The sequence below is a fragment of the Platalea leucorodia genome, assembly GCF_965183815.1.
Source record: "Platalea leucorodia genome assembly, chromosome: 2".
Classification (NCBI taxonomy): domain Eukaryota; kingdom Metazoa; phylum Chordata; class Aves; order Pelecaniformes; family Threskiornithidae; genus Platalea; species Platalea leucorodia.
This window is the reverse complement of record NC_138824.1, coordinates 82,182,235-82,209,784: the sequence shown is the minus strand read 5'-3', so window position 1 is coordinate 82,209,784 and position 27,550 is coordinate 82,182,235. Positions and strand designations below refer to the sequence as shown.

Here is a 27,550-nt window from a genome sequence, read left to right as displayed (position 1 = left end):
CCTCTTTATAGCCATTCTGATTTCCTTCTACATACTGAGATTGTCTTTTGATGCCGTCTGACCTAACTAAAGTACTGCTGATTTAGAAATCACTGGCATATGCAAACTTAAAATTATTCTTTTGACTACCACACGTTTGACTACCACTACCACTGTAAATGATACAGTGGTGACTTATTTGGGCACAGCATCTACTCAGGCCTAATTGCCAAGAAAATGCCAGTCTATTCTCATATGTGATAAAATAAAAGTGAAATACGTAATGTATTCCCAGAAGTCTCTAATACGAAATTAAACAAATAAATCTAAATCTAATTAAAATACGAGTGAGTAGAAACCATTAGTGGCTACAGGCTCAGTTCACATTCAAATAATGAATTTAAAGCTTACAGAAAGAAAACTAAATGAGCTAAATTAAACAACAAATGTACTGAGTAAAACTTCAGAGAAACGCATAGATGAGTCATCAGCTTCTGCTAGTTATCACTAAACACTATCAGCACATTTGCTGTTTAAACAAACAGTATCTTTTTTCTTTGGTTGGTTGGTTTTTAAAATACTGAAAGCCATATTCTCACAAGTTCAGAAGAGTGAGCAAGGGCATCACTCCATCTTCCATACAACCTAACCACAACCAAAAGAATAAGCGAGTCTCGGACCCAGGAAAACACTCACACCAGTTAGGAATATCTTCTTTGAAGTCAGTGATTCTAACTCTCCTATACAATAATTATAATCTCTTCACCAACTACGAATTTAATTATACTACCCAATGACATATCTCCACCAGTCTCAAGACTTTACAGACCTAACAAAATTTGGAAATGGGAAAGGCTTTAGGTTTAGCTTATTGTTCACATCTTTTTCATTGACAATTTCACTTACTTTAAACCCACAGTTTCATGGGAGATAAGGCTGCTCAGGTCCAACATTAAGATCCCACTCAAATGCTGAAAAACTAGGAAATAAAGCCAGTAACTGTGCTTCGATTTCTCCCTCCGTATACAAATTGCTATAAAGTGCATTAACTTTTCTTATCCTCCTCTTTCTACAGTACCTTAGTCACATCAAAAATTTTCGAAAACTGACCCTGCAGGCTTGACTGCAGCATACAGAGAGAAGGAAACATTTTCTAGCATGCAATCACCACATAATGACAAAGTTCTTCCTGCAATCAACACGAGTAGAAATGTAAATAAACAAAATGCTGACCTCAGAGGAATAAAAAAAGTTAGGATAAAATTCATGGTTCAGTTACTGAACCATATGTTCCAAAACTACTCAGAGATGCTGATTAATGACAGCATAATTGCAAGTGTTCTTTGCACATTTACGCATACTTCTAAAGTAACTTCTAATTCATAATACTATTTAACCTTCAGTTACTGAAGGAAAAATCAACAAGAGTATATGTCATGGCTGCAGAAACTTATCTTCGGAATTACAGCTTGGTAATACTGCTCTGATATTGGTCCACGATGACCACTCCTTGGAGTTTTCCTTTATGCAGCAAATGTAATAGACCCTCAAGTTAGTTTGGATACTAGTACACTTTGCTGTTTTAAAAAAAAAAAAATCCTACACGTTTTTAAAACATTCTGAAACAACTGTCAGACCTACACGCATTCATCAGAACAAGGTTATGCAAGATTTCTGAACAAAAAGTATGTTCCCAAATTTCAGAACCAACTTGATTTTAGTGTCTACTTATTACTACATACCCTTGTCCTCTAAAGATGCAAATATGAAGAAAATTAATCCCTCATCATCTGAGACAGTTTGGGTTTTTTATTTCCAACATCAGTCAGAATTTTTTCTCTCCAACTAGTGTCTTAAACTATCAAGACAATTGTCTTACAATTGTTAAGCCCTAAGGTATTAAACAAACTGTCTAAAATGCACTAAAACTTACATTCAAGAGAAGAAATGTGTTCTTCAAGGTCCTCATACATTAGTTTCTCTGGTTTGGGGGTATCACTGAAATCTTGTTTATCTGTTTGTTGATTATGAAGTCTGAAAGAAGGAAGAACATAAATAATTAAATAAATATAAACGCTAACCTTTTAAGCGAATAGCAATCTGAGATTTAAATACAAGGATTACTCACATTAGCAACAGACTAAACCAAACATAAAAACCATGCAACCAAAATGCTGTAACTTTCTGACTCAAAAAGTTAGCTCCATCTCTCTGATAGCCATCTCCCTGCAACCTTACCCCAAGGCCTATATATGACATAAAGGCATTACATTAAAACAAAATACACTCTCAAAAGGAGTAAAAAAAAAAAAAAAAAGAAATACAATGAAGTGTGGCACTTAGTCAACTGAAATTACAAAATTTGCCTATTTAGGTTCTGTGTTACAGTCTAATTCCCATTTTGATGTCATCATAACAGACGTGTTTCAAATGTATTAGGATTAGACGTCCGGCAAAACATATATGCAGGGGTGAAAATCTGGGTGCTATGAAAAACGGGGTTAGTGCCCTCATTCTAAATCCCCATTTATCTCATCAGAAAGATAATGTGAAAGAACAATATCTCTCACGTGACCCAGCTACTAAACTCTGACCAGAACCAGAACAGCAAAAGGACTGCAGGTCACTAATGAAATTCAGCAGCAGCCCTTCATAAAAGAGCTTACTTCACACCATCTGGTGCTCTTCACCACGGCATAAATATGTTTGTGCTTACAATTTCCAAGGAATTCAGGTCTTCTATGGGGCAAAAGTGGAGAACAAAGAAAACACACTCCCACAATGAGACACGTTCAATAAAAAAATGTAAATCTGGAGACAAACGAATAAATCTGCATTGTCAGAAGGACAGTTCAGTAACGTCAGTGGGGAAAAATACCCTGTAAATTAAATACAACAGAATAAATGGAACTTCAAGTTTTTGGAAGTCTACTTCATGTTTTTAGTCTTTCCTTCACAAAAATGGTTCAGTGGTAAATAATTCTTAAGGATGCAAGGCTCAAGGACATGCATGTCACTTTCTTCAATACTGTGTCCTGCAATACTGCTAGAAAGACAGTCAATACACCGCCTCAGATTCAACAAAAAGAAGAGGTCTGCCTCACGAAGACAGGTAAACACATGTATTTCCAAACAGGTTTCAAAATTCTTTCCACCAAACAAAGTTGGCAACCAAATCCGAGACTGTAGCTAATGTCAATACTCCATAAAACAGTACTGGCGTGCCAATCAACACCAAATGATTAAATAGTGTGAATTATGCTTATAATTACCATTAAAGCTTAAACAAAAGGATGAGAAGGGGAAGGGGGAAGTTTAGGTTGGATATTAGGAAAAACTTCTTCACCAAAAGGGTGGTCAGGCACTGGAACAGGCTGCCCAGGGAAGCGGTTGAGTCTCCATCCCTGGAGGTATTTAAAAGATGGGTAGACGTGGTGCTCGAGGACATGGTTTAGTGGTGGACTTGGCAGTGATAGGTTAACGGTTGGACTCGATGATCTTAAGGGTCTTTTTCAACCTTAACGATTCTATGATTCTATGAAAAAAAACAACCACCACCATCTAAACTATTTTGTTAATGTCTGAAATTACTTTTTCCGCCTAAAACTAGTAACAAACCTCACAATTGGTTTCTACAGCCCTAAACAAAAAAGGAATGGTTTAGATAATAATCTGTCTTATAACTCTAGTCTTCCTGTCTGTGTTTATTGGCTTCCTTCATACCACTCATATCTTGAAACATAAACAAACAAGGAGCTCCTGTAGTCACAGAAGAAGTTGTTCTTCCCCACTGACAGAGATCTAACTCGTAATGGCTTACTGGTGTTACAGCATCGCATTTTTTTTTTTCTTTTCTTTTCAAAGAAGTTCCCATTGCCACTTAAAATCTACAGATCATAAACTAATCCCACAATACACATCAATGATGTGGTATTTGCCTAATAATGAGAGTAAATAGCTGGGAAAGCCCACACATGCATTTCTCAAATATTTTATGTAACAGAAAACAGTCCAAGGCACAAAAAAATTAAAAAATACTCAACAAAAGAATGTTTTCCCTTCAAGAAAGCCTTGGGAAAGCAGAAAGTTTAAGAAAATTATTGGGACATCATATCCTTGCTTTGTCACGAGGAACCCAAGAAAGCAACTACAACCCATAGCTGCCTGCCCAGACCCTGGCCTGTTCTTTGCAACCCAGCTTGCTCATACTGTTCACTCTTCAGGCAGCGTGGACTCTACGACATCCTTCAAAGCAGTACAGTCCCTCGGTGTTAGAGCATTCTCCCCTATCACCCTAACATGCAGGTTAACACTCAACCTTCCCTTTGTATGGTCCGTCACAGGAATACAGGACATCTGAGACATACTGTAGAAAACGTGGATGAGCAGGGAAAGGAGAGACAGCCACTTAAAGGCACTAATCTCACAGTCCCTAGAAATCCCAACGGCTTCTTTTCAAGGCCAAGAACATAAAGGCTCTCCCCAAATTCTAACCACAAAAGAGACCCTCTCTACATTAAATGTATATTGAGGACTTGATAACTACAAAATAAGAAAGCCCTATTAATGACTGCTAGAGCTGCCCCAGGACAAGCCATCTTTCTTCAGCCATCAAATCTGGAATGATGGCTAGCAGGTTAAGGCCAATTCAAGTGTTTCTTCTTAGGAAAGAAACATTAAAAATTAAATACTCGAGCTTTTTCTGAAGACACCTATTCAGGATTCTCAGTTTTGGAGAGTGGAGGCAGCAGTGACCTTTAAGAACAGAAGAATTTCATACATGGAAACAGGAGATACAGAGAGGAAAGAGAAGTCATTTTTATGCAGCTTAATTTTGCCAAGTTATTAATTTACTTAATAGAGACCTTAAAAAAAAAACCAAAAAACCAAAAAACAACAACAACAACAACAAAGGAAAAGAGAAAAGTTCCGCTACCCATTCCCTTTCCACATGCAAAGGAGACTGGAGATTCCTATTCCGGAAACAGTTATACAGGCGCATAAACAAGCTCTTCAGAGAAAAAAAAACATTAGCATTACAGCTTGTTAATGAATGAAGATGTACAACTGCCTTGATTTAAATTCTCAGACAGACAGCAGAAACTACCAAGCTTCAATCAGCAAAAGCTCATCAGTCAGGTCGCAGATGTGAAAAACAGCAACACAATAAAAGAGATGTAGCTTTGCTCAAGAAATTAGTGGCCTTTTATGATTAAGGGTTTTTGTGTGCATCAAATACACATTAAAAAAATGCTTTTGAACATCAAGCATATGCAAAAGGCCTGTTCTGATATGGGAAAGACGAGAGATTATTACTACTTTGGGCAAGAATTTGTGATGAACTTGCAGTTTTACCTTTTTCTTGAAAAATGATTTCAAGTCATTGAAACATGAAGTTTACCCCTCTAAAGACCCATCGTCATCTTCTGAAATTAAGTTTGTTCTCAAATTAGCCTACAATGTCAGCAGGAGCTCTTGTTAGCCTCATGAGGGTCACATTTATATGGATGGCACAGAAGCCTACTAGAGGAATCAAACCTGTCAAATCCCAAAAGAGCCCATGACAGCAAACTGCTAAAAATACATTCACATTCAGGCAATTCATATGAGGGTGAGGATCTCTGATAGGTTTGTTGTAAGACATGCCAAGTGATAGTCAGTTAATTGGCCACTGTAGTACCTTCACATTCTCATTTGCAACACACTACAGGCATTACTCTTACTCAAAAAAGTATTCTAAATTTTTAAACTATCAATACGGTCCAAAGTTATGGGACACCAGGAGAAGTCAGATATATCTTGGACATATGCATACATTCCTCACAAGTTTAAAAAATAAGATTTTTTCATAGATACTATACATAGGCATGCAAGTCAGCTGTTGTTTAACTCAGACTTACTTTTAGGAACAGATTTAAAATTTTTAGGAAACTCTTAGAAAACACATTTTCTGAAATTAGTTATCAACAGAATATTTATTTATTTATTAACAATGAATTTTTCATTCAGCCATCTGAAAGTGGTGCACTGTGTAAGGAAGTACAATTGAAGAGGTGGTCTACACTGACCCAATAGATTTCAAGCACTGCAGAACTTGCTGCTCTCTTGAAATATGAGGATCCACAACACACCTTGCTTTAAATAACAGCATCCAATGCTTTCAAAAGTTCATCAGAACACTGACATATGAAAAGCAGACAAGAAGGGGAAAAGCAGAGAAGAAGGGGAAAAGCAGAGAAGAAGGGGAAAAGCAGAATTTTATTGTTAAATCTAGAGCTACACGTAAGGAGGTATCTACAGCAGCCTGAAAACCACCAAATTAAATCAGCCTGACCTGAGCCTAGGAACACCTGAACTTTGTATGACCTGTATCTGTCAGGTGTGCCTTAGTGGTGACAGCACACACCAAATGAACCACCTTCTATCTTCGAAGTCACACATGGTAACAAAGCAATACTTACACTGGTTGAAGCAGCACAAACTGAAAGTGCTGAGAAGCAGTTCTAAAAAGTGTTTTAATCACAGAGGAACTAATATCCCTAAACAGCAGAATTTGAGCTAAGTTTCAGTGATGGGTATTTATCAGTTTGCTATCTGCATTAAACTAACATGCACTTGGTATGCCTCACATTCTCACTCTCCAGGCTTTTTTGTCCTTTGCCTAGCACTTTCCATGGCAGTGGATTTTTTAGGCCCTACAGCTAGTGTTACCATTACTGTTTCTCTCCAACAGAGGGGATCTTTGGAATAACCTTTCATCCTTGCTCAACTACACCAGTGAAATGACTTCACAAAACACTTTGTAAATCAATCAAGCTTTACTTTGTCATAGGACTTGTTTTTTAAAAAAAAAAAAAAAAAAAAAAAACAAAAACGCATTCATCTGAAGTTTCCAATGCATTTGAGGTTTAAGTATTTTACTGCACATAAGGGCACTGTAAGGAAGCACAAATTTAACAGAGGTGAAAATGTCAAATCACATTTGCCAAAGGTGTTTGGATTTGGGAGGAGGGGGTGTTTGGTTTTCTTAAAACTAAGTTCCTCTTGAGGCACAATACTGAACAATGGAAATCCTTACCCATCTTCAGAAGAGTTCTCACTTATAAAATTAATGGCTTACTTGAATTGTAAAAGCAGCTATCACCATGATCAGTTAGATAAATGTTTCTTTAAAAAGCAGGTTAAAAGTGTTGCTTTGTAATTGACGTTACCTGATTTTCCCGCCATGACTGGATGGTGAGGAAGAAACAGATTCAGAAGATGAAATAGGTTTTGAAATAGGAGAAAGCACCTGGTCAACACTCTGCTGTGAAGAGACAAGGTACGAGCCACTGATGTCTGCAGATAAAAATCCCACAGTTTGCATTAGTCAGTTATTTATCCTACCACTTCTCAGACAAGGCTGGTTTTTACAATACATGCATAATTGGACTGTGCAGGCACCACCACTATAGGGCAACTAACATCCAAGTCTACCAGGATTAACATGAACTTTCTTGTACTGTTTTTTTGGGTTTTGGGTTTTTTTTACCCCTCCTGTATGGCAGTTCTCCTCTGCAAGCCTTCACCATCATAAACTTACTCCTCACAAAGCCTATGATTATCATCACCCCATTATACGCCCATGTTCCCCACAAACTGCAGCCCCTCTGCCAAACACCAAATAATTTCTCCCATGCTGGGCATTAGAGAAAGCAGTTACAGACCCAGATTTCAAGCTAGGGATGTGCTTACTAGCCAGCAAAAGATAATGCGTGAGGTCTCCCACAGGCTGTTCTTCAGTAGGAAAATTAACCTGGAGGTTTCATTTTCTACAAATTTGTTAAAACGGGTGACGAAGTAAAGAAGAATATCTTTGAAGATTTTATCCTCTTATCAACAGCTGTAAAGTTATCAGGGAAGAAAAACAGGTAGACAGTATGACCAGAGAAATCTTGAACTTCCTAGGAAACCAAGGTAAAAAACAAACCCCCTGTATTAAAAAGGCTTTTAATCAAACTTGCAAAGTCCAGCACTTTGCTTAAATTTTGCTTTGCAATCTTAATTTTCCTTTCCTGTGTAGCTGCACAGATCTTTCATTACTAGACTATGAATTATTCTTTTTTTCCACAAGATTTGTTATTCACTCAGTACACAGGTACTGTTGTTTTTCTTCTCTTTATTGACAAAATAACTTTTACTACAGTCGGTGCTAATTTGGCTGAAGAGATAAAGGAAAAGCCATTGTTAACACTCCCATACCTGAAGTTCTTTCAGGTGGTTGTACAGAAGTGCACCCACACACTGCAGAAGTCAGGATGCTTCAGACCAAGGCTGCCCGTAGATTTTTATCTCCAGACAGCCCCTATGCCCATGCAACACAGACAAACACCCTCTAAGGAAGCTGAGCACTAACAGAACAGGACCCAGCAGTTACGTTGTCCTCGTGTATCAGCAGTACCTGTTCGTGGCAGGAACCCTCAGCCCACCCGCATCCAGTCTTTTATAAAACGACCTGTTAAATTTCCACATGCAGAACAAATGGACCGGAACGGCACATAGACCGCATGCACCTCCTCGGCATAACACGTACTGCAGGGTAGGACACGGGTAGCACACCAGACATCTCAAATGGTAATTTACTACAACCTACTACTATTTAGAAATTATCTAGGATTGAACTTATTGATTTTCTACTAAAAGACAAATAGCTGAGGTCTTTGGCTCACAGTATGCTGTCTGCAAGACTCACCAACCTTGCTCTTTCTCATCAGAAGGTATGAAGTTTGGTCAAATAATTATCAAGGTGAAAAGTACTGATCAAGTAATAGGGAGTATGGGTCAGATGGCAATCCAATTTTTTTTTCTCAGTAACTATTTCTTGATCTGTGTTTCTGTCCAGAGACTGGAGACAGTAAGCAGGATAAAACAGAAAAGGACCCTGTCCTACTTTTAGTTGCTCTTAAAGAAATGGGTTTACTCCTTCCCAGTAGAAAGGCAAAGCCTTGAAAGATGGCCAACATGCATGGGCTTCGGAATGAAAACAGTTGAATACGTGAGATAATTTAAAGAAAGAGAGAAAACTGCATACCCTTCCACTGGCAGACTATGCAGTAAAAGAGCTGCTAGATCTGCCAACTCCAAGTATTTTACAGGAGGACGTGCTTCTTCCTTTCATCCTTTGAAGATAGGTGCTGACAACTGAGCTGCAGTTTAGCGTTAAATGAGTTGACTGTGGTATCCCTCACTTAAAGGAAAATCAAATCTCAGACTCATGTGCATGACACCAGCAACCCGGTTTCCTACGCTACGCACCATTCAATTTCTGTAACAGCTAAGTCAGGTAATATCCTCCTCCGTTATTCAACTCTTATCCCTCTTCAGAAAAAGTCAGTCTCGTGCATTAAGCACAGAACAGATCCAATGGAAAAAATAGATCAGCCATCACATAACAAGCCTCTGACAGGTACAAAGACAGGAGGGATTGTTAAGGTTATGCACACAACTTTAATTTTGATGTTTCCTAATTTTACAACAAAACTCTACTTTTATGAAAGATTTTTTGTGTGTGCAGTATTAAACGAGTAGCCTGCAAGTAGTTTATACACAAGCTGACAGAGAAAAGGTAAAACTTAGAAGATTGCTTTGGAAGTTAAAGTTTTCAAATACGTTTTCAGTAACAGAGCATGATATTCTACTTGCAGAAACACAGAGACAGCCATAATAGATCAGGCAGGCTGTTTGTAGCATGTTTCTAACAGCACCCATTACTAAACAAAACTAAACTAAAATTCACAAAGGAGAATATTTATATCTTCTGGCAACATCCACCCCGACCATTCCTCAATCAATACTTGGGCCCTTCTGACAGGGAAGTTTTATTCCTGCATCTGTACTTGTTGCCACAGAAGCAATAAATTCCACAACTTACTCATGGTATGAGAAAGTACTTCCTTCTCTTTCCTTTCAATTTCACAGAATTCCAGGGTCTGTGAAGCAGTGATTAACTGATCCCTTTTCGCCTTTTTGACATCACTCATTGCTTTCCAGATTTCCCACAGCCCACCTCAGCCAACTCTTTTCCAAACTAAGCTGCCCTTCTTATATTTAACCTTCCTTCATGCAGATGATGATCATTATATTTTTTTTTTGTTACTGTCTCTTTTTTTTGTCCTATTAAATCCACTTTGAGCTACAGTGATGAGAATTTCATGACTCAAGAAGCAGATGTACTGCAGATTTGAAACAAAAGGGTTTTTTAATTTTCAATTCTTTTCTATTTTGCTTGCTTTTCTGAGTACTGCCCCTTTAAAAAAAATATTAAGTAATTATTAGACACTGTGAAATTAATAGCAAATTACAATTTTCCAATCATGACCAAACACTAATCCCCTCCCCCTCCCAGCTGCTCAGGAACATATGATAAAGATGTCACAGCAAAAAGAACAAACAAAAGCAAATCTGGACCTTTCAGACTGGAAAACTCAATTTAAGAGAAGCCAGATGAAGCAGTCTTCTGCTGCACACATGTTAACTGTAATAGCTAAATGAAAACATAGGAATACAGAGGGAGGGTCATTAAAACTAGGAAATCACAATTAATGTTGCAAAGTAGTTACACTTAATAGCAACTTTTGAATTAAACTCTGCATATCATAAAGTTACACCTGTAGCAAAGTATATGGCATAGTCTTCTCTTTAAAGCTACCTGAACTAAGTGCAGTATGTTTAGCGTCCCTCAATGTACTTCTCCAGTACTTGTTTCTGTGAAGAAGCACCACTCCAAGCAGCTAGCATATTTTGTCTCTGACTTCTGCTGCCTCTTAGCAAATAACAAATGAGTGAAAGACAATCACTGCTAAACCTTTCTCTTCCCATAGCGCAAGAGGAACACTTAAGTAAAACCCCAATACCACACCACACTAACAATCATGACTTACCATCTGAAATTTTCTTGTTACTGAGATCTCTTTCCAATTTGGAAACGGGAGTAGAAGAAAGGCGTCTTGAAGAAGACACTCCTCTGTGCGGTGGCGTTAAGGGATTTTTAAAGACATCAACCTGCCCAGTTCTTTTGATGTATTTTTCACCTCTTGGACTGCTCAGGGGGGAATGCTGGCAGCTGCGACTATCCTCTAGAAGTTCATGCTGGGTCGTCAAGGGGGGTCTACTAATAGCACACTGTAGAAGTAAAGGGGACTGCATCTTTCTCGGTGTTCTGCTTGCAGCCGCACCCTGCGTGACTCTGTGTTGGTAGTTCCTGTAGGCTTCTTCCAAATACTCTGCCTCTTTTTCTAGTTCTTTTATTCTAGCCCACGTTTGCGCCATACACTCCAGGTCAGAATCCGGAGAAGCACTGCGTGGCTGTAACTGCTGATGACAGCCAGCTCTTGGCACAGCATTTACCTTCATCACATCGGTCATAACATGATTCTTCAGGAACCCGCTATCCACATAAATATCATGAGGTACAATTCTGTCACCAGTGAAGTCAAGGACAGAGCGATCAACAAGCGAAGGCTTTGGATTCCGATACACTTCATTTTCCAGAGCTAAATGCAAGAGAAAGTGAGTGACAGTAAAGAGTGAGAGGGAGACCCATAACAAAACAGAAACAGTTAAACACGGCATTTAAATTCCAATTTGATCAAAATTATTTTAACATGGAATTGGCTTAAATTTTGAGAATTTAATGTGTTGATTTACATGTATTTTTAATATAGCTGCACAGCTGCAAATTATCACTGATATTATTTTTTTAATATATAATCCTTCCATGTAAAACTACCTAAAGTATGCACTCTACAGTGTTATTTCTTAAATTATGTTTAAATAAATAAATAAAAATTAAAACATCACCACTTTGGACGCATTATATCCAATCATGCTGTTAAAGGGTGAGGGACATAGGGCAGGCCACAAGTGTTAACAGTTTCCTTCTCTTTAGATCAAAAAAGAAATTTGGAGAAAAACAACATAGCACATGGATAATGTTGCTGTTTTTTTTTTAAAAAAAAGTATTTCTCCAAAATTGCCAGTTAAATTGAATGTTTCGTGCCTGTCTGCTTCCAGGCTTGCACTTGTATGCTTCAGCAAGCCCAAAAGACCAATCTATAGGGCTGTATCTTTCTCAGCAACATGACAACCTTGTTTTTATGCTACGTAAATGGTTCTTCAATGACATCCTTAACTCTGATGCAAAATAAAAGTCCATGCAGTTCTTTCAGTCATTTAATTAAAATACATATTTGCTATTTTGACACTAAAATATTTCCAGTTCCAAATGATACTGATACCTGTACCATATATGAAAATGTACATATTGGCAATGCTGTATGTAATGAATAATCATTGCAGAATTCAATTCCAAAACTTTTATTTATCATACTTTATATTAGCAATTTGACAGATAGGCATCTTTAGAACTACATTTCTTCAGCAGACTGAATTGCTTTATGCAAGTGCCCCTCTCTTTCTAATGCCCATACGAGGTGCATAAGTTATTAGCCTTGACAACAACTGTCTAAAAGTCAGATTTAAATTTGTGAGGTACACAATACAATTTCAAATTGATTATTCTTATCATGAACATTCAAGAATCAAAATGCATTAAAACACAACTCGCCTCCTGGAAAACAGTGATTATGTTATCACCAAACATTAATGTCTTCATACTGAGGAAAACCAGACAATAACAGCACGCAAGTATTCAGGGAGGAATGTTTTCCCTTCCTCCTATATGTTTGTTTTCTGAAAGGAAGGGAAATTGTAATCAGTCTGCTTTTTAAATTGGGCTTTTAAATAGATTTTGATTTTAAACTTGAAATCTACTCACTGGTGGTATATTAGTTCTATGCAACTGCAGCTTTTTTAAGCTTCTGGAAATTCTTACACTGGTTAGGTAAGTGAACTTCATAAAAGGACTGCTCCAGTGTAAGATACAAACCTGCCTGTGTTTGTTTCACTTGCAGTTTCAGTTCTTCAACCTGCACATTTAACTTCCTGACGGTAGCTTCGGAGTCCAGCAGTTGGGTCTTTAACTGGGCACAACGCTCAACCTACAGGAGATCGAGAGAAAAACAAAAACCAGCATAATTCAAACAAAAAGAAGAATCTCAGCTGGCTGAATACTTGTTTCTAAATGTTTTTCAGGTCCAGTCAAACAATATACACATTGCATCCTACTGAAAGTCAGTGCTGACAACTTACTGACTTGGAAAGATTTACTTTGGTTATGTTGGGTTTGGGGTTTTTTTTGGTTGCTTTTTTAGTGTTGTTTTGTTTTCTTTTAGAGTTGTTTACATAAAAACAAGCAGAATACAAACAATCCCCATAACTACACGCTAAATGGCCTGCACAGGTACATAGATATATGTGAACAAGATGACAGGAAGAAGAAAGTATTCAAATTATTTAGAAAGAATAATTTACCTCACTTTGTAGCTGCTTTTCCAAAATCTGCCTATGGCTTTCAAATTCATCCAGCGCCAGCTTCCTAGAATGTTCCACTCTTCTCAGTTCCACTTGGCAGGCCAGGTGCTCCGCCGAGGGCTGGGACAGCTCTACCCAGAAAGAGAAATACTAGACACTCAGCCGTAGAATGAGCGTGCACTTTTCTACACGATACCCCTTCAAAATGTAAAGCTGATTTGTTTTTATGAACATAACAAGGCTTTGTTTGAATAAAGTACTGAGGGACTTTTTTCTTCCTTTCACAAAGGAATGAAATTTTTGTTGGTGTAGTCATTTAAGAACTAGACCCAGACTGTCCTATTCTGGAAGAAAAATACATACCCCTACCTTATGTAACTGGGTGTACATCTCTACTCTCTTGTAATCTCAAACACACATTAAAAATACTTGGCATTTTATAACTATAGTCAGGCAAGCACTTGAAAATAATAACACAATGTTCTTCTACCATTATCAACCATACTCATGCTGTGGTTAGAAATATTGCACTGCCTTTTTCAAAGGGTGAAAGGGATAGTCTTCATATTATTATAGCTACCCCTTAATTCAGGATTTCTACTATACAGACATATTAAAGAAAATAAACTTACAATGTCAAGGACTGTTTCATTTTACACAAACATTAGTTGGAGTTTAATGCAAACTACTAGTAAACATAATACTAAGAACATATTTTAATGAAAATTTATTTCTAAACAAATACTTGTAGGGAAACAAACAAGAAAATTACTAAATCATTCACACTGACTGTCTCGAAGATGCTGGTTCTCACTGCGAGTCTCATCCAACTGTTGCCTAAGTAGCTTATTCTGCACTTGGAGCTCCAATTTCTCCTCCTTTAGCAAAGGATAGTCTGATACTTCTTTCAGTTTTTCTGTCAACAACTGATTCTGTTTATTTACCAACAGAACCTGGGCCTTCACTGACTCCAAATCCAGCTGCAGATAAAGAACAGTTTAGAAGCTTATGAACTGCTGTACTACTTAACAATTACTTTTATTTCACATTTTCTTTTTTTTTTTAATGTACCTCAAATGCACTAATTAGAATACAGCTTCTTTAAATTCATGTTTACAATTACCTCAAGCTCTTTCGTGCGTGACATAGCTTGCTTGAGTTCCTCCTTTTTTGAATTAACAGCAATGGCTTCTTCATGCAAAAGCATAGCTTTCTCTGCAGGGAGGATTACAAATGCTGAATTAAAATGAGTAGAGTATCACAGTAAAAAAACTGTATCAGCAAAAAACAGTTTAAGCTGCTAAGCCCAGCATTCAATTTAATTCAAGATATAAAAATGACTGAACGCCACACACACTCTTTCAAAATTAAGTAAATCACACTGTATGTGTATATACATGTGCATACATATACTCCTTTAGAAGTAAATCAAATTCATATGCACATGATATATCATTTCTTTCACATGTCCTCAACTTAAAAGTCTAAATATGTTATCTGTCCCAGCTCTCTTCCTCAAGCTCCAATTAAACGTCTTGTGCACAACAAATGTAGAAACTGGCAACCATTCAAGGGTATGGTACCAGACTGTACCAGAGTTCAATTAGAGAATGAATGAGATAGTAGGACTTCAGAAGGAGATGGGAAACTCAAAAAGCAAAATGCTTTGCCTCTGTTCAAAGCAGCCGCTCACAGTTCCCACTGCATTCTGAACAGCAAGGAGTTGCTGACCAGTCACACGATCCTGCTACATGTTTTCAAAATCGGTTCTGATGCCTTTTCTGTCACTTATACCACTGTTACTGAACACCGTGACTGTTTAGTTTTTGATACCTGTTAGTAAAAGCTCTAGAGATAAACAGCTGCTTTATTAATCTCAGAGAGATGGTTACCTTTATTTTTTTTCTCATCTTCAGTAACTTTATTGGTTCTGGCTATGTATTCTTCTTTTAATTCAAGCTGATATCTAGAAGAAAAAAGAATAATGTATTCCCAAAGTATGTGTGTGAGCACATGCATTTGTGTAAATTCCAGTCTTTCCCAGACTAAACTATAATCACACAATTATTTATTGACAAAATTAGTTATTGCAGAGCCACTGAAATGGCTGGAAAGGGCCCTGCCAATCACCTCGTTCAACTACCTGCTCAAAAAGCAAGACTACCGCCAACTCTAGATCAGGTCAGCTGTGGCTCTTCTTAGCCAACTCTTGAAAACCTCAAAGGATGTATAGTCCGCCACCTCCCTGGATGACCTGTGCCAATGTCACACTACCCTCCCAGTAAAAATTTTTTTCCCCCATGTCCAAGCTGAACCTCCCAAGCCACAATTTACAGCCCCTGCCATATGAACTCAGAGGTCATGTCTGATAGTCTCATAACTATCTTGACAGACCTTTACTAGGCCCTCTCCAGTTTCTTCACGACTTTATGGAATTGGGGAGCCCAAATCTGGGCATGGTATTCCTAGCACAGCCTTCACCAATACCTGAAAGGGATAATAATTTCCCTCAGACTGCTGGCCATGCTGCTACTAATGTCGCCCACCATGCCGTTTGCCTTATTTGCCAGAGCGTGCTGCTGGCTCATAGTCAACCTGGCATTCACTGTAACTCCCATGACCTCTTCAGAAACGCAGCTACTCAGTCAATTCTTTTTCCCCAATTATGCTACTTCATAGGGATATTCTACCCTGAGCGCAGAGCTTTGCAGTTCTCCTTGTTAAAATTCCTAAGATTTATGTTGACACAATCCCCAAACTTATCAAAGTCCATCTGAACTGAAACTCTGCCACTTGTTGGAGAAGCCATCTCTCTTAATTAAGCCTCATGTTCTAAGTTGTTGAGGATGCCCTGTGTCAACATCCAGATCACAGATGAAGGTGTTGGACAGTATAGGTCCCAGTACTGGCCCCAAGGGTTCTCGGCTCGTCATCGGCCACCAGCTAGACACTGAGCACTGCCCAGGTACACCATTATTCACAGCCCAGCAGTCATCCAACTTCACCATTCAATTTTACTGGAATCTATGGGAGCTAAGAAACCTCAGCATTTTGCATGATTGGGACACAGATTATAAATGTTTTCAGATATTGCCATATCCATCCTCCTGCATTTTTGCAAGTGGTCCAGACTCAGATCCTTCTCCCAATCATGGCACTTAATGTTTACCACAGAAATAAAAACTATTCCTTTTCTAACAAGCATCATTATTTCTATACAATAAATAGTAGCTCTTTGCTACTTTTCATCAAGGATTTGGGCCAAAAGGACATGGATTTTGTCTTTCTGAGCACTTACAGCATGTCTAAGATATTTTGTATGTTGATAAAATAAGCTAAGCAGCAGTTAATCCTTAAAATTATTTGCTTCTCTTCATGAACCAAAAGCACTTTACAAGCATTATTTGTAACTAGCTGTTACGGACTAGGTAAAATAAGATATCAAGGTGGGTCAATTAGTTGCATTTCACTGTTCTCTGAAAACACCTTCAAATATACTCAGTTTCAGCTGAGGCACCATTCTTATCAAAAACCACCCTTTACATCTCTCCTCTGTAACTTAAATAAAGACACACTAACACAGATAATACTTACTGTTCACTGACTTGCAATAAAAAGTAATGATACAACAGTCATTTGGTTTAACTGCCTAACTGGAAGACCAGTTCATGCCGTCAAATACATGTGAGTAATAACATGCCGAGAGCACCTGCCTGTGTTGAAGCATCAAGTAACCCTTCAAGTGACCGAAGCACTCCAAAAAAGCACAATAGCAAAGTTAGGATATACCCACTGCAACATGTCAAAAGCCGTCACAGATGAAGTCTTGCGCTTTCAAAGAGCATTTCTAAGCAAATTCTTTGAAACCACGTTCAGGAAAATGGTAGTCAATAACAGAGGGAGATCTATAACACAGAATCCCTCTCCAAAAATGGGGAAGGGTTAAGGTAAGAGCCAATCTATCTGTACAATGGGCTAGTGCACCTCTCACCCTTTTTCCAAGAAATGTATAACATTTCTTTAACGCTAATTTCCCTCCCATGCCTTTTCTGCATTCGTAAAATGGTCAGTTCTTTTAATTACGGTCAAAGGAAGTCACTAATACTGCTTCACATCCTCTTGTCTAAACATACAACTAATGTCACATCTCTTTCCCAGATAACAACAGAGAATTAAAATTACAACAATAATATAACCTATAATCAAAAGAGAATTACTTTCTACAGCAAGCTTTTTCTGAACCTAACAGAACATTTTGTCTCACTAGAAAAGAGCTAAGCAATAATGTGAAGAATTCAAGCCGATTAAAACAAAAACATGAGTGCACATTTTCAAAGTCCTTGCTTTGTTCCACTTTTCAAAAGAAATCCTATAGAATTTATTACTCTGTTTTCATAGAAAGTAGTATGTGTCCTATTAGAGACAAAAGAAAAATTTACTTTAAGAGTTCCGTCTTAAGCTTTTGGTCATATGTCTCCTCTATGTTCTTCACAGCAACCTCCCGACGTCGAAGTGCATCATCAATAGTTTTATTTTTCTCTTCCTGAAGTTTCCGAGTGCTGAAATATCCATAAATATAAAGACATTGACCAGTTATAAAGCCAAATTTTTTTTTTTTTTAAATTACATTTACAGACATCAAAGGGTAATGTGTTTGCTTGGAATCCTGTAGCAATTTAAAATTGTGATCAGAATCTGTCATTTTAATTCATTAAGAAGATGTGACACAAACTAAATTGCCCTATTTAAAATCCAGTACCAATCAATTATGCAGCTATCCCGGCTTAACCCTAGCTCAGTTTCCCACACCAGAAAGCCTTCAGAGGAGATACTGCTGAGCATGCCACTCTATCAGCACCCTCTGCTGGCTTGTTAAAAAAAAAAACAAAAAAAACAAAAAAAACAAACACGAAACTGCATTTTTGTTAGCAGGATGCTCATTCTGCTATAAAAAGCAGATGTCAAAGTAATGACATTAAGTAGCATCGCGAACCTGGCCCAAAATGGTTTAGTTATTTTTTTATTTAACCAAAGAAAACTGATCTTACTAAGGACAAGTTAAAAAAAAAAAAAAAAAACAGGACTAAAGAAGCAAAATATCATATCCATACTTTACGAGTGTTAGGATTACATATTGTGTTGTTTGGTTTGTTGTCTTTGGTTTTTGTTTGGCGTTTTTTTTTTGTTTGTTTGTTTAAGCACTTCAAAGCAAACATCTGGTTCCTTGCCTCCAAAGTGATGCTGCACTGTTTTGGCTGGATGAGGAGCAATACAAAAAACCCAAAACTTCTTTCTGTATTGAGTAGCACTGCTAATAGAGACAGTATACAATACTGCTCAAAATGTAAAACACAACTTATGGGATATATAATCTATTTCAACATCATAGAAGCAGCAACAACTTGAAACATGTTTTCCAGAAAAAGGACAGTATCATTTAGCATTGTATATGCCCTTCAGCAACTTACACTTCAAATGCCTCAATTCTTTGCTTCAGTTCCGCCTCTCTGGTCCTTATGACTTCAATATCTTTCAGTAGACTTTGTCTCTGAGCGTATACTTCCTTTGCTTCTATCTGAATGAGAAAATATTATCTCTAGTTTTACTTCACACTTTATACAGTACCTACTATTTAACATGTTCAAATTTTTACGGATCTTCTTCAGTAATCGGTTTTACTCCATATAAACATTATTTATATAGTCATAATTTGAAATAATATCCAGAAATTATTTTTTTATTCTCCTTCTCCTTTTACTCTGAGTAAAAATGTTTTAGGTGGCTACCTGTAAACACTTTTCTTTTAAGAAATGCCACTGATTAAAACTTATGTAAAAGGAACAATTTTTTTAAAAGAATTACAGAATAAACATATTCAAACATCTGATTTTTTTAATAAACAATAGTTTTGTAGCTTCTTCATAAAAATAAAATTGAAAAAACAAATGCCAAAAGCCCCTGATAAAACATGATTTAAAACTGAAACTGAGTCAACCAGCAGTCTTTCAGTTTAACTTGTAGAAATCATTGTAAAAGGAATCCTCCAAGTGATGAACATGCTAATACCAAAAGTCACATACCTTCTTATTAATAAAAAATAGCTTTTCTTGTTCTTAAGGACACAAGGCATTATTTCTCTCCAAAGAAATAATAAGTGCCTAAGAAGAAAAAAAATATTATTTTGCCCTATGGGTGCTCATATCAAGTTGGGAAGTCATGTGCACTTGATGGTGCTGAAAGACTTAGCTGCTGTTCCTGGTGCAAAAAAATAGAGCTGTTTGTCAAGCCATATTTCCTGGGCATAAAGTTATCTTAGTAAAGGGTTAAATGACCTTCTACCTTTATGCAAATATTCTTCAACTCAGTAGAGCTGCTGGTCTCTGTTAAAAGAGTCCCCAGGTAAATGAAGCACATACTTTTCAATGAGTGCAGAAACTGACGTGAGCAACCAAATATCCACACATAATGCTTGATGGATATGCTGATCTAGTCATCCTTTTTTTTTTTTTTTTAATTACTGAATTAATTTCCTGCCCACAGAAGAAAACTGATAGCATAAAATAGATGGTTTTTCTTGCAAGCTTCTAAGGACATAACCATGAAAGAATTTCATAGGGTAGTGCTAAAACGTTTAATTTTCAGATTGGACGGAGGTCAATAGTAGAGACCTGTATGATTGCTGTGTTAACCAACATCATGTGGTCTCAGGGAGGGGAAAAAAAACCCAAAAAACAAAACAAAACAAAAAAAAACCCACAAAAACCAAAAACCCCAAAACCAAAAAAATCCACCACCACAACAAAAAAAACCCCACCACAACAGAGCAGAAAGGTGGTTAGCATTTGTGGATGACTAAATTATTTGGATAGGGGGTGGCTAGGCAAACAGGCAACAGAACAGCAAGCAAAATATTCTTCCAAAAACTGAAAGGTAATAGAGATTGGGAGAAGCAATTTAGAACTAGATACAAACTATTGTGTGCTGCAGTAACTGTTACTGCTCTGGCAAAACGCTAAGAGTTAACCGCCCAAAGGAGTAATTAATCAACAAAAAAAAGTGTTCAAAGAAACGAAGCAAGATTTTAGCTTATAGTAAAGACAGTAGCTATTAATGACATTCAACATATGAAGACATACAGAAATGGCATATCCGTACCATACAGACTATATATTGCATTTAGTTTAGAGTCCTTAACGACTGAAAGAATTTATAGTATAACTAAAAGCTACATTCTGGAAACAGAAATGTGGAAAGTCATATCAACTTTCTGTTAAAAAAAATCTCAGTGATCTGAATTCAGCAAAGTTATTAAAACAGACTTAAAAGTATTTATTACATTTAAATCCTTCAATCCTAGCTTGCAGAACAGTTCTTTTTCCAGCCAGCTTTACTTAGATATTTACCCATACTCATTCTTGCGGTTGCTAAACACGTTCCCCTATTCATGAGAACAAAAGTAAATTAAAAGTTTTCATTAATAAGCCAAGTAAGATCTGAACATAAATCTCTCAAAGATAAAAGAACAGTTTAATCATCTCACTGAATCATTTTGTACTAGATTAAGAAAAAAATATTTGTAACTTTACCTCTTGTTGTTTTTGAAGCCTCTCAATAGCATTTTTTTCACGAGAAATCAAGGCTTCAGACTTTGCTTGATGTGTCCTCTCTAACTCATGACGTAGCTCAGAAATTTCTTTCTGGGTCTGCACTTTCTCCTCCATTTTAATCTTTGCTATTTCAACTTCTTTAAAATGTTCTAGCTTTTGTATAAAGGGGGAAGAGAGGGTTAAGTAGGACCATCTTCAAATGGAGAAAGACAATCCCTCCTCAGACAATTCTAAATTTCACTTAGAAATTCGTGTTAGGAAATATATGATTGTTCAATGAAATTAAATTACTGTGACAGAAGTATCTTAGCAGCACATAGTATTTGAATTTCTCACATAGTTTTCACGCATTTATCCGGCATCCCAAAGCAGATCTTATACAAAACTAATAGCTTTAGACAAGAGCAAAACAGAGGCCTATGAAGAAAAACACACTGCAGGAGTGGTAGTCTGCTTGCAGTTAAGCAATGGCCACACTCTTGAATTCCTCCTCTGACACTGTCTCTGTTCTTGCCTCTTTCCCAAAGAACCACTTTTGACTGGTGATGCAAGAAATGGCAGAAGCAGACCTGTCCTGAATCACTCACAAACAACAGAAATTCATCTGGACATAAAAAATGTGCCAAACATGTAAAAAAAATGTGGAACATGTAACTCGACATAAAGTGGGTTACAGAAACAGAAGTCCTGCCTCACAGACTACTTAGCACAACTGGAAAAAAAAAAAGTAAATGCATACAAACAGGAAAGTATGCATCTCGCAACTGCACAGAAGAATCATAGGGAACATTCCTCCATACAATGTGTGAAGTGCAATATATGCAAGAACAGACAGGGTTAGAAAGAATTATAATAAAAACTTGGAAGAAAATGGAAAGCAAGCATACAAGAAAAAAAATGTGAGAAAAAATGAGCAAAAGAATAAAAAGAGAATGATAGAAAAACTGTGAGACTGGAGAAAACAAAGAGGTTAAAGAGAGGGGAAAAAGCACAGTAGGAATGTCTGATCAAGGAATTCAGGTCTGCAGGCATAAATTTTGTGAAAAATTAAAGAAATGGTGAGACAGTACAGCATCACTTGTACACACATAAATTGGATTAGAAATGTCTTACAGTAATTCATGCCACATTGCTAAGAAATCCATGTAAAGTTAATTGAATTTAGAAGTGATTTAGATCTGGTTAAGATTCCAATCTCCTTTGTTGTAACTGCTTTGCTTAAACTGAGATAAACTTAACAACACACAAATTAACATGTTTTACATACTAAAAAGACCGTGCCTGTTGGCGAATTAAGACTAAATGAAAAATGAAGGTAAAACACACTGGCAGTTTTAACTCTCCATCCTTCTACTTGTCTAGCTGAATAAATATGACTAAACTGATTTCCTCAAACAGTTTATATGCAGATGACTACCTTTAAAAGTGTGTCTAAGAATTCTAACTGATTATCAGATCATCATTTTTACTTCCAAATAAACTATTGATCTTGACAGAATTTCATGGAAAAAACATATGTAAATGAACCACAGTTAATTTAAATTTTTGTAGCCAAATAAACTGTTGATCTTGACAGAAATTTAGGGAAAAAAACCTCATATATAAATCAACTGCAGTATATTCTCTCTGCTCCATTTTCCAGACATAAGGATTATTGCTGGATTATATGACGAAAAAAAAAAATCCTAATTTTATTCCCAAAATGAAGGAAAAGTCTCTCAAAGAACTGTCTTCAATTATAGGAAGAAAAAAAAGCCAGAGATCATTCATAATACTGTGTGTTATGATTTTAGTGTTTCTGTGTAATGTTTTGAAATAGTACACAAATTTTCATCAGTATTAAAAATTAACTACCTGTCAAGCTACACAGCAGCAATTTACGCTGCTCAGTTGCTACTCATTGTATTGAAATTCAAGCTTCAAAAGCTTAACTAGGAAGGAAAACGAATATTAAGACTAAGGAGAGTAAACATTTCTCCATAAAACAAAATAATCAAAGAGCAAATAAAATTTACCAAATTAAGACACTCAGAATTAGAAAAAGTTGTGTTACAAATGGACATCAGAATAAGCAGCTGAACATTCTGTGCACATTTAACAAAAAAGTGGAATGGAAAATATAAACATGCTATATCATCAAATTAACAACTGATATTGGATTAACTTAGCCTTTTGTCTTTGTTGTAACTCACTATTAGATCTTTTCTTTCAATTTACCTTAAGTATTAAAAGTTTGTAATGTGCAAAGTGAAAATTAACAAATGTCTCCCTCAAATTCAATGACCAGAGTTATACCTTTTGACACATTTCTGCTTGAAGCTGCTTCTCTATTTCTTTTCTATATTCATGAAGTTTTACTTCTAAAGATTCGTATTTCTGATGCTGGGGATAAGAGTCTGCAAACTGTTCATCAATCAGTTGAAGCTTCTCAGCTATAAAAAGAGCAACATATCCATCATAATTTACGAACAGCCACCACAGTTATCCTACCAAAGTTCCTGTAGGATCCTGTCTCTCTGTAGGAAGTTCCTTAGTTTACCTAAGTAGCACTGTCATAGAAAGACCTGTGTGGTACAAAAGCAGAGGCAGCACAGAAATGCCATTTATCAGCTCTGTGCCACACACCATATACCTAGGAGGAGGCACTTAGCTGTTTAGGCACCATCTGTGGTATTACATAGTCATTCATCCCCTTTATCATGGATGGACAAGAATTTTCTTTTGCATGCAACTTTTAGGGTTTTTGTATGACTAATAGCATGCATATTATAATTCAAGAACTCCTAATGTTTGCCTAACTTTCACTGAAACACTATCATAGAAAGAGAAGCAAGGCATGCATTTACAATTATGTTTTCCAGAACATATTTCAACACATTTACAGTCCATCTAAGATGTTATAGCTTTTAGCTAAACGCCTCAGAAAACATCTGAGTGATAAAAAAAAAAAATAAATCAAAATGGGACTTTTGCCTTCTTTTAAGAAAGGTTAGAAAACCAATGCACTAGTGATAGGTATGACCTTTACTTATTATTACTTTAGGCTGCATTTGAGTAAGTGATGAATAAATAACATTCATATACTTTATTAACCCATACCATTTACCGATATGAAAATATCTGGGGAGACTTGTTTGCAGATGTTGCACTTACCAAGAGATTCTCTGTACGGAGGTACTGAGGTTGTCTGAGTTTCTGTGTCATGAGTTTCCTTACTTAGATGATGCTCTGTAAGTTCGATTAAAATCTGCATAAGAAAACCTATCAAGATCCAATATATTAGTTTTGATTTCATACCAAAACTGAATTTTTGAGCCTGTAATTAATGAAGTCATTTTCACTGTACAAGAAAACCTATTTGATTTACAGAAAGATCCAAGTATTTAAGTAAAAATCAATAGTAGTAAACTATTAAGATTTTTATTATAAGCATATTCCTGTCCTTTTGCAACTTTTCCTTTCATCCATTTCTCTTTGTCTTTTTGACTTCCAAGGTCATTTGAGAGAGCAGGTTATTACTACTTTAATTATGAGGTCATTAGGCAATAGGGGTTTCTGAAGATCAAGCTACTTTAGGCTGTACAATATAGCCAGGTTTCATCACGCAGACATAAGAATTATTTCTTATATAAACCAATGGAAAGTCAATTAAATCTTCAAGTAGTTTTTGAAGTATATTATGCAAACTAATACACTCAGTTATAAACACAAACCAAAATCTGAGCTTGCCAAAGTTGGCATGGAAAGCTTCCAAATAGCATTATATTTAATATCTGATTACAGATTTTTTTCATATTTCTAATGTTCAAGTAATTTATTTTGTAGGTGAATGTTAACACTTAATCCACACCACAAATAGGAGCTGGATAATCCTGAAATACAATATTCATCATCCTGATGTACTGCAAGTTTCAAAATCTTCCTGAATCCATATTATTCCATACCAACATACGCTTAAGAAACTTGAATTTCTATTGCTCGCATCTTAATAAAAATGAGGCTGACACAATTATCCTTGTCTGCATCATGTATAAACATCTTGTACCTTTATTTTCCTTTCGAGTTCCTGAAGTCTGTAAGAAATAAAAAATGTTTTAGCCAGTCTATTTCATCACAACTGTAATTTAAGCTTATTTTCAAAATCAAAATAACTTTACCAGTGATCTGTAAAGACTGGATTTTGGATTAATCCTCATTAACTGAAGAAGATCTTGCATAGTCCACAGCTTTGAGGGGAAAAAAAAAAGATAAGCTAGGAAAGGCTAACTACTTTAAAAACATTTCAAATACGTCATAGGCACTATTTTACAGTTGTAGAATGTTTTCCATTTGAGAAAGATCTGTTTATTGCCTTGTAAAACCATTGTCAGAGGCCTGCTGTTCTAGTACTACATTTACTTATGTCCATTACCCAAGACATATGGCAGCCAGCATGTAGTTTTATGACGAACTGAAGCTGTGAAAAGAGAGTTTTCTTCCCTCCCCACCCTGGATACATGCTTTTGCTACTTTCCTCGCCTCTTTTCTTGATTTATCATACAAATCAGATGAGGTCCTTAACCCAAATGACGGACTAACTACTCGCCAAGTCAAAAAATTAATTTTCAGTTAGAAACAATTTCACCCTATCACATACTCATAGAGGAGAAACAAAGTGAGGGCAAGGACTGCCCTTTTCAGCTGCAGCTTGTAGTTAGAACAGCTTAAACTGACCGTGAACCACACTTTCAGGGAACTGAATGGCCAAACAAGAGGCTCGCTTTAATCAGGATCAGTTCCCAAAGTCCCTCACAAATGGTCATGCCAGACTGCAGCTACAGGTGAAGCAAGTACAAGGTTAAGAGGCTTGTGCTATGTCTTCCCAGAACAGCATCACTTGCTTACTGCCAGTTTGAAGTATTCATGAAAATGGCCTTGCATAGTGGAAGTCTTTTATGGAAATGATCAGGAGCTGTACTTGCATTTGTATTTCACTATCACAAAAGGGGATTTTTTTCAATTCTGTTGAAATGTAACACCCCCCCAAAAGCAAAGCTCCTACAAGTCTTAGAAGAGGCAGATTACTGAACTTACCTTCTTCTTCTCCAACCCACTTTCTGGAAAGAAAACAGAAAGTGAATACTCATAGCCACATCTCTGCAGATGATCTGCCACCAAACTGTTGGAAGCTGTGGTCAAAAGTGAACTGTCGTCATTTGGAACAGCCTGTGGCTGAAGTTCTCCACTTAAAATTGGGTGCATTAGTTCATGGATTAGCTGGTTTCGGAGCTGTGTCTGATACAGAAAAGACATTATATTCTTAGTTTACATGTTATTCAATGACAGTTTTTATTTTTCAAAATTCATGGGGAGTCACGTTTTACTTGTACATGTTATATTACAACCTACATAACAGAAAAGGGCAGACTAGCTCTGGCAAAATTTAGAAGAGTGCTTGGGATACCGTGCCTTTCTTCCAAACACTCTAGCGGTGGCTACAGTGATCTTTGACTTTCCCTCAAGATGTATCAAATGTAAGACTGAAAAGAAGTATTGTTCTCAGTCAAGAAGTCACATAAACTCCACTCTAGCACCCTCAGCTTCATTTTTAGATCACTACTTTCCTCTTCTCTGGCTTATGTAAAGCCTGCCTGATATGGCCTCAATTTCAGGGGTACTCAGAAAACTCACTAGTCATCTTCTGAGTCTCATATCAAGAAGCTGCTGATGCAATCGCAAAAGCAGATGGGAAAATAAACAGGAAATTCAATGTCTCTGATATCAATTATTTTGTAGGGAAGCAAAAGGGTAGTAATCAAAAAAGCCTACAGGCACTAATAATAATTAAATTGCATTTTTTACTATTTATTTGCATTCTATGAGTTACAATAGAGAAAAAAAGTAACCAAAAATCAGGAAGTCTCCCTCTGGTAGAAGGAAGAAATAATAATTTTCATTATATAGTTATACAAATTGTTTATAGCATACTAAAAAGATCACGACAGAAATAGTGTTTTAAGCTTTCAACAGCAGGCATGCAACAGTGACAAAGTTGATTAAAGAAATAGCGTGTTACCAAAAATGGACAAAATACTATATGCTTACCAAAACTTAAGCAAGCTAGATCATCAGACTAACCTGGTATTTTAGCATGGCTTTCTACAGAAATTAGACAATAGAGAGAAACAAAGACAACCAAAAAAATCGTTTTCCTTATTAATTTCTGAACTTGTCCAGTTTCAACCAACTTTAACAGAGATGAGGCTGTTTCAAAAACACCTGAGACCAGCAACCCCTTATATGTCTCGTTACAAAGTGCAGGTGGAAAACACAGGCCTAAATCCCTGTCCCTACTATTGGGAAAGGAAGGCAGAAATCAGTTGTTATATGTTGGCCATTCAGCACACCTGTAGCTCCAAATCCACCTTGCCTCTTACCAGCAGAGGCAGTCAGATAAGACCACGAGAAAGCTGAGAGTATTCTCATTAGGGGTGTAAGTGTGTTTGTAGGAATCCATTAAAAACCCAACTGTATTAATTCTTCAGCTCAGAAAAGCTACAAAATCTTTAATATGA

The 27,550-nt window shown here is 36.7% G+C and overlaps 1 protein-coding gene across 6 annotated transcripts in view; it reads right to left on the bottom strand.

Annotated features, from left to right (window-relative positions):
- OFD1 (OFD1 centriole and centriolar satellite protein) overlaps nucleotides 1–27,550 on the bottom strand; it is a 35,278-nt gene that overhangs the window by 6,021 nt on the left and 1,707 nt on the right. Inside the window, exons 3-18 of one of the 6 annotated variants that reach the window (XM_082335776.1) lie at nucleotides 26,070–26,270; nucleotides 25,154–25,222; nucleotides 25,042–25,069; nucleotides 24,150–24,257; nucleotides 23,292–23,428; nucleotides 20,976–21,149; nucleotides 18,858–18,964; nucleotides 17,829–17,948; nucleotides 15,282–15,355; nucleotides 14,513–14,604; nucleotides 14,180–14,369; nucleotides 13,390–13,520; nucleotides 12,905–13,016; nucleotides 10,899–11,510; nucleotides 7,191–7,317; nucleotides 1,913–2,013 (exon numbers count right to left, since the gene is read on the bottom strand). In XM_082335776.1, coding sequence (XP_082191902.1) covers nucleotides 1,913–2,013; nucleotides 7,191–7,317; nucleotides 10,899–11,510; nucleotides 12,905–13,016; nucleotides 13,390–13,520; nucleotides 14,180–14,369; nucleotides 14,513–14,604; nucleotides 15,282–15,355; nucleotides 17,829–17,948; nucleotides 18,858–18,964; nucleotides 20,976–21,149; nucleotides 23,292–23,428; nucleotides 24,150–24,257; nucleotides 25,042–25,069; nucleotides 25,154–25,222; nucleotides 26,070–26,270 — 2,383 coding nt within the window. Of the gene's footprint in view, nucleotides 1–1,912; nucleotides 2,014–7,190; nucleotides 7,318–10,898; nucleotides 11,511–12,904; nucleotides 13,017–13,389; nucleotides 13,521–14,179; nucleotides 14,370–14,512; nucleotides 14,605–15,281; nucleotides 15,356–17,828; nucleotides 17,949–18,857; nucleotides 18,965–20,975; nucleotides 21,150–23,291; nucleotides 23,429–24,149; nucleotides 24,258–25,041; nucleotides 25,070–25,153; nucleotides 25,223–26,069; nucleotides 26,271–27,550 lie in introns of those variants that run through there. The other 5 variants (XM_082335777.1, XM_082335780.1, XM_082335778.1 and 2 more) reach the window with 5 other exon arrangements.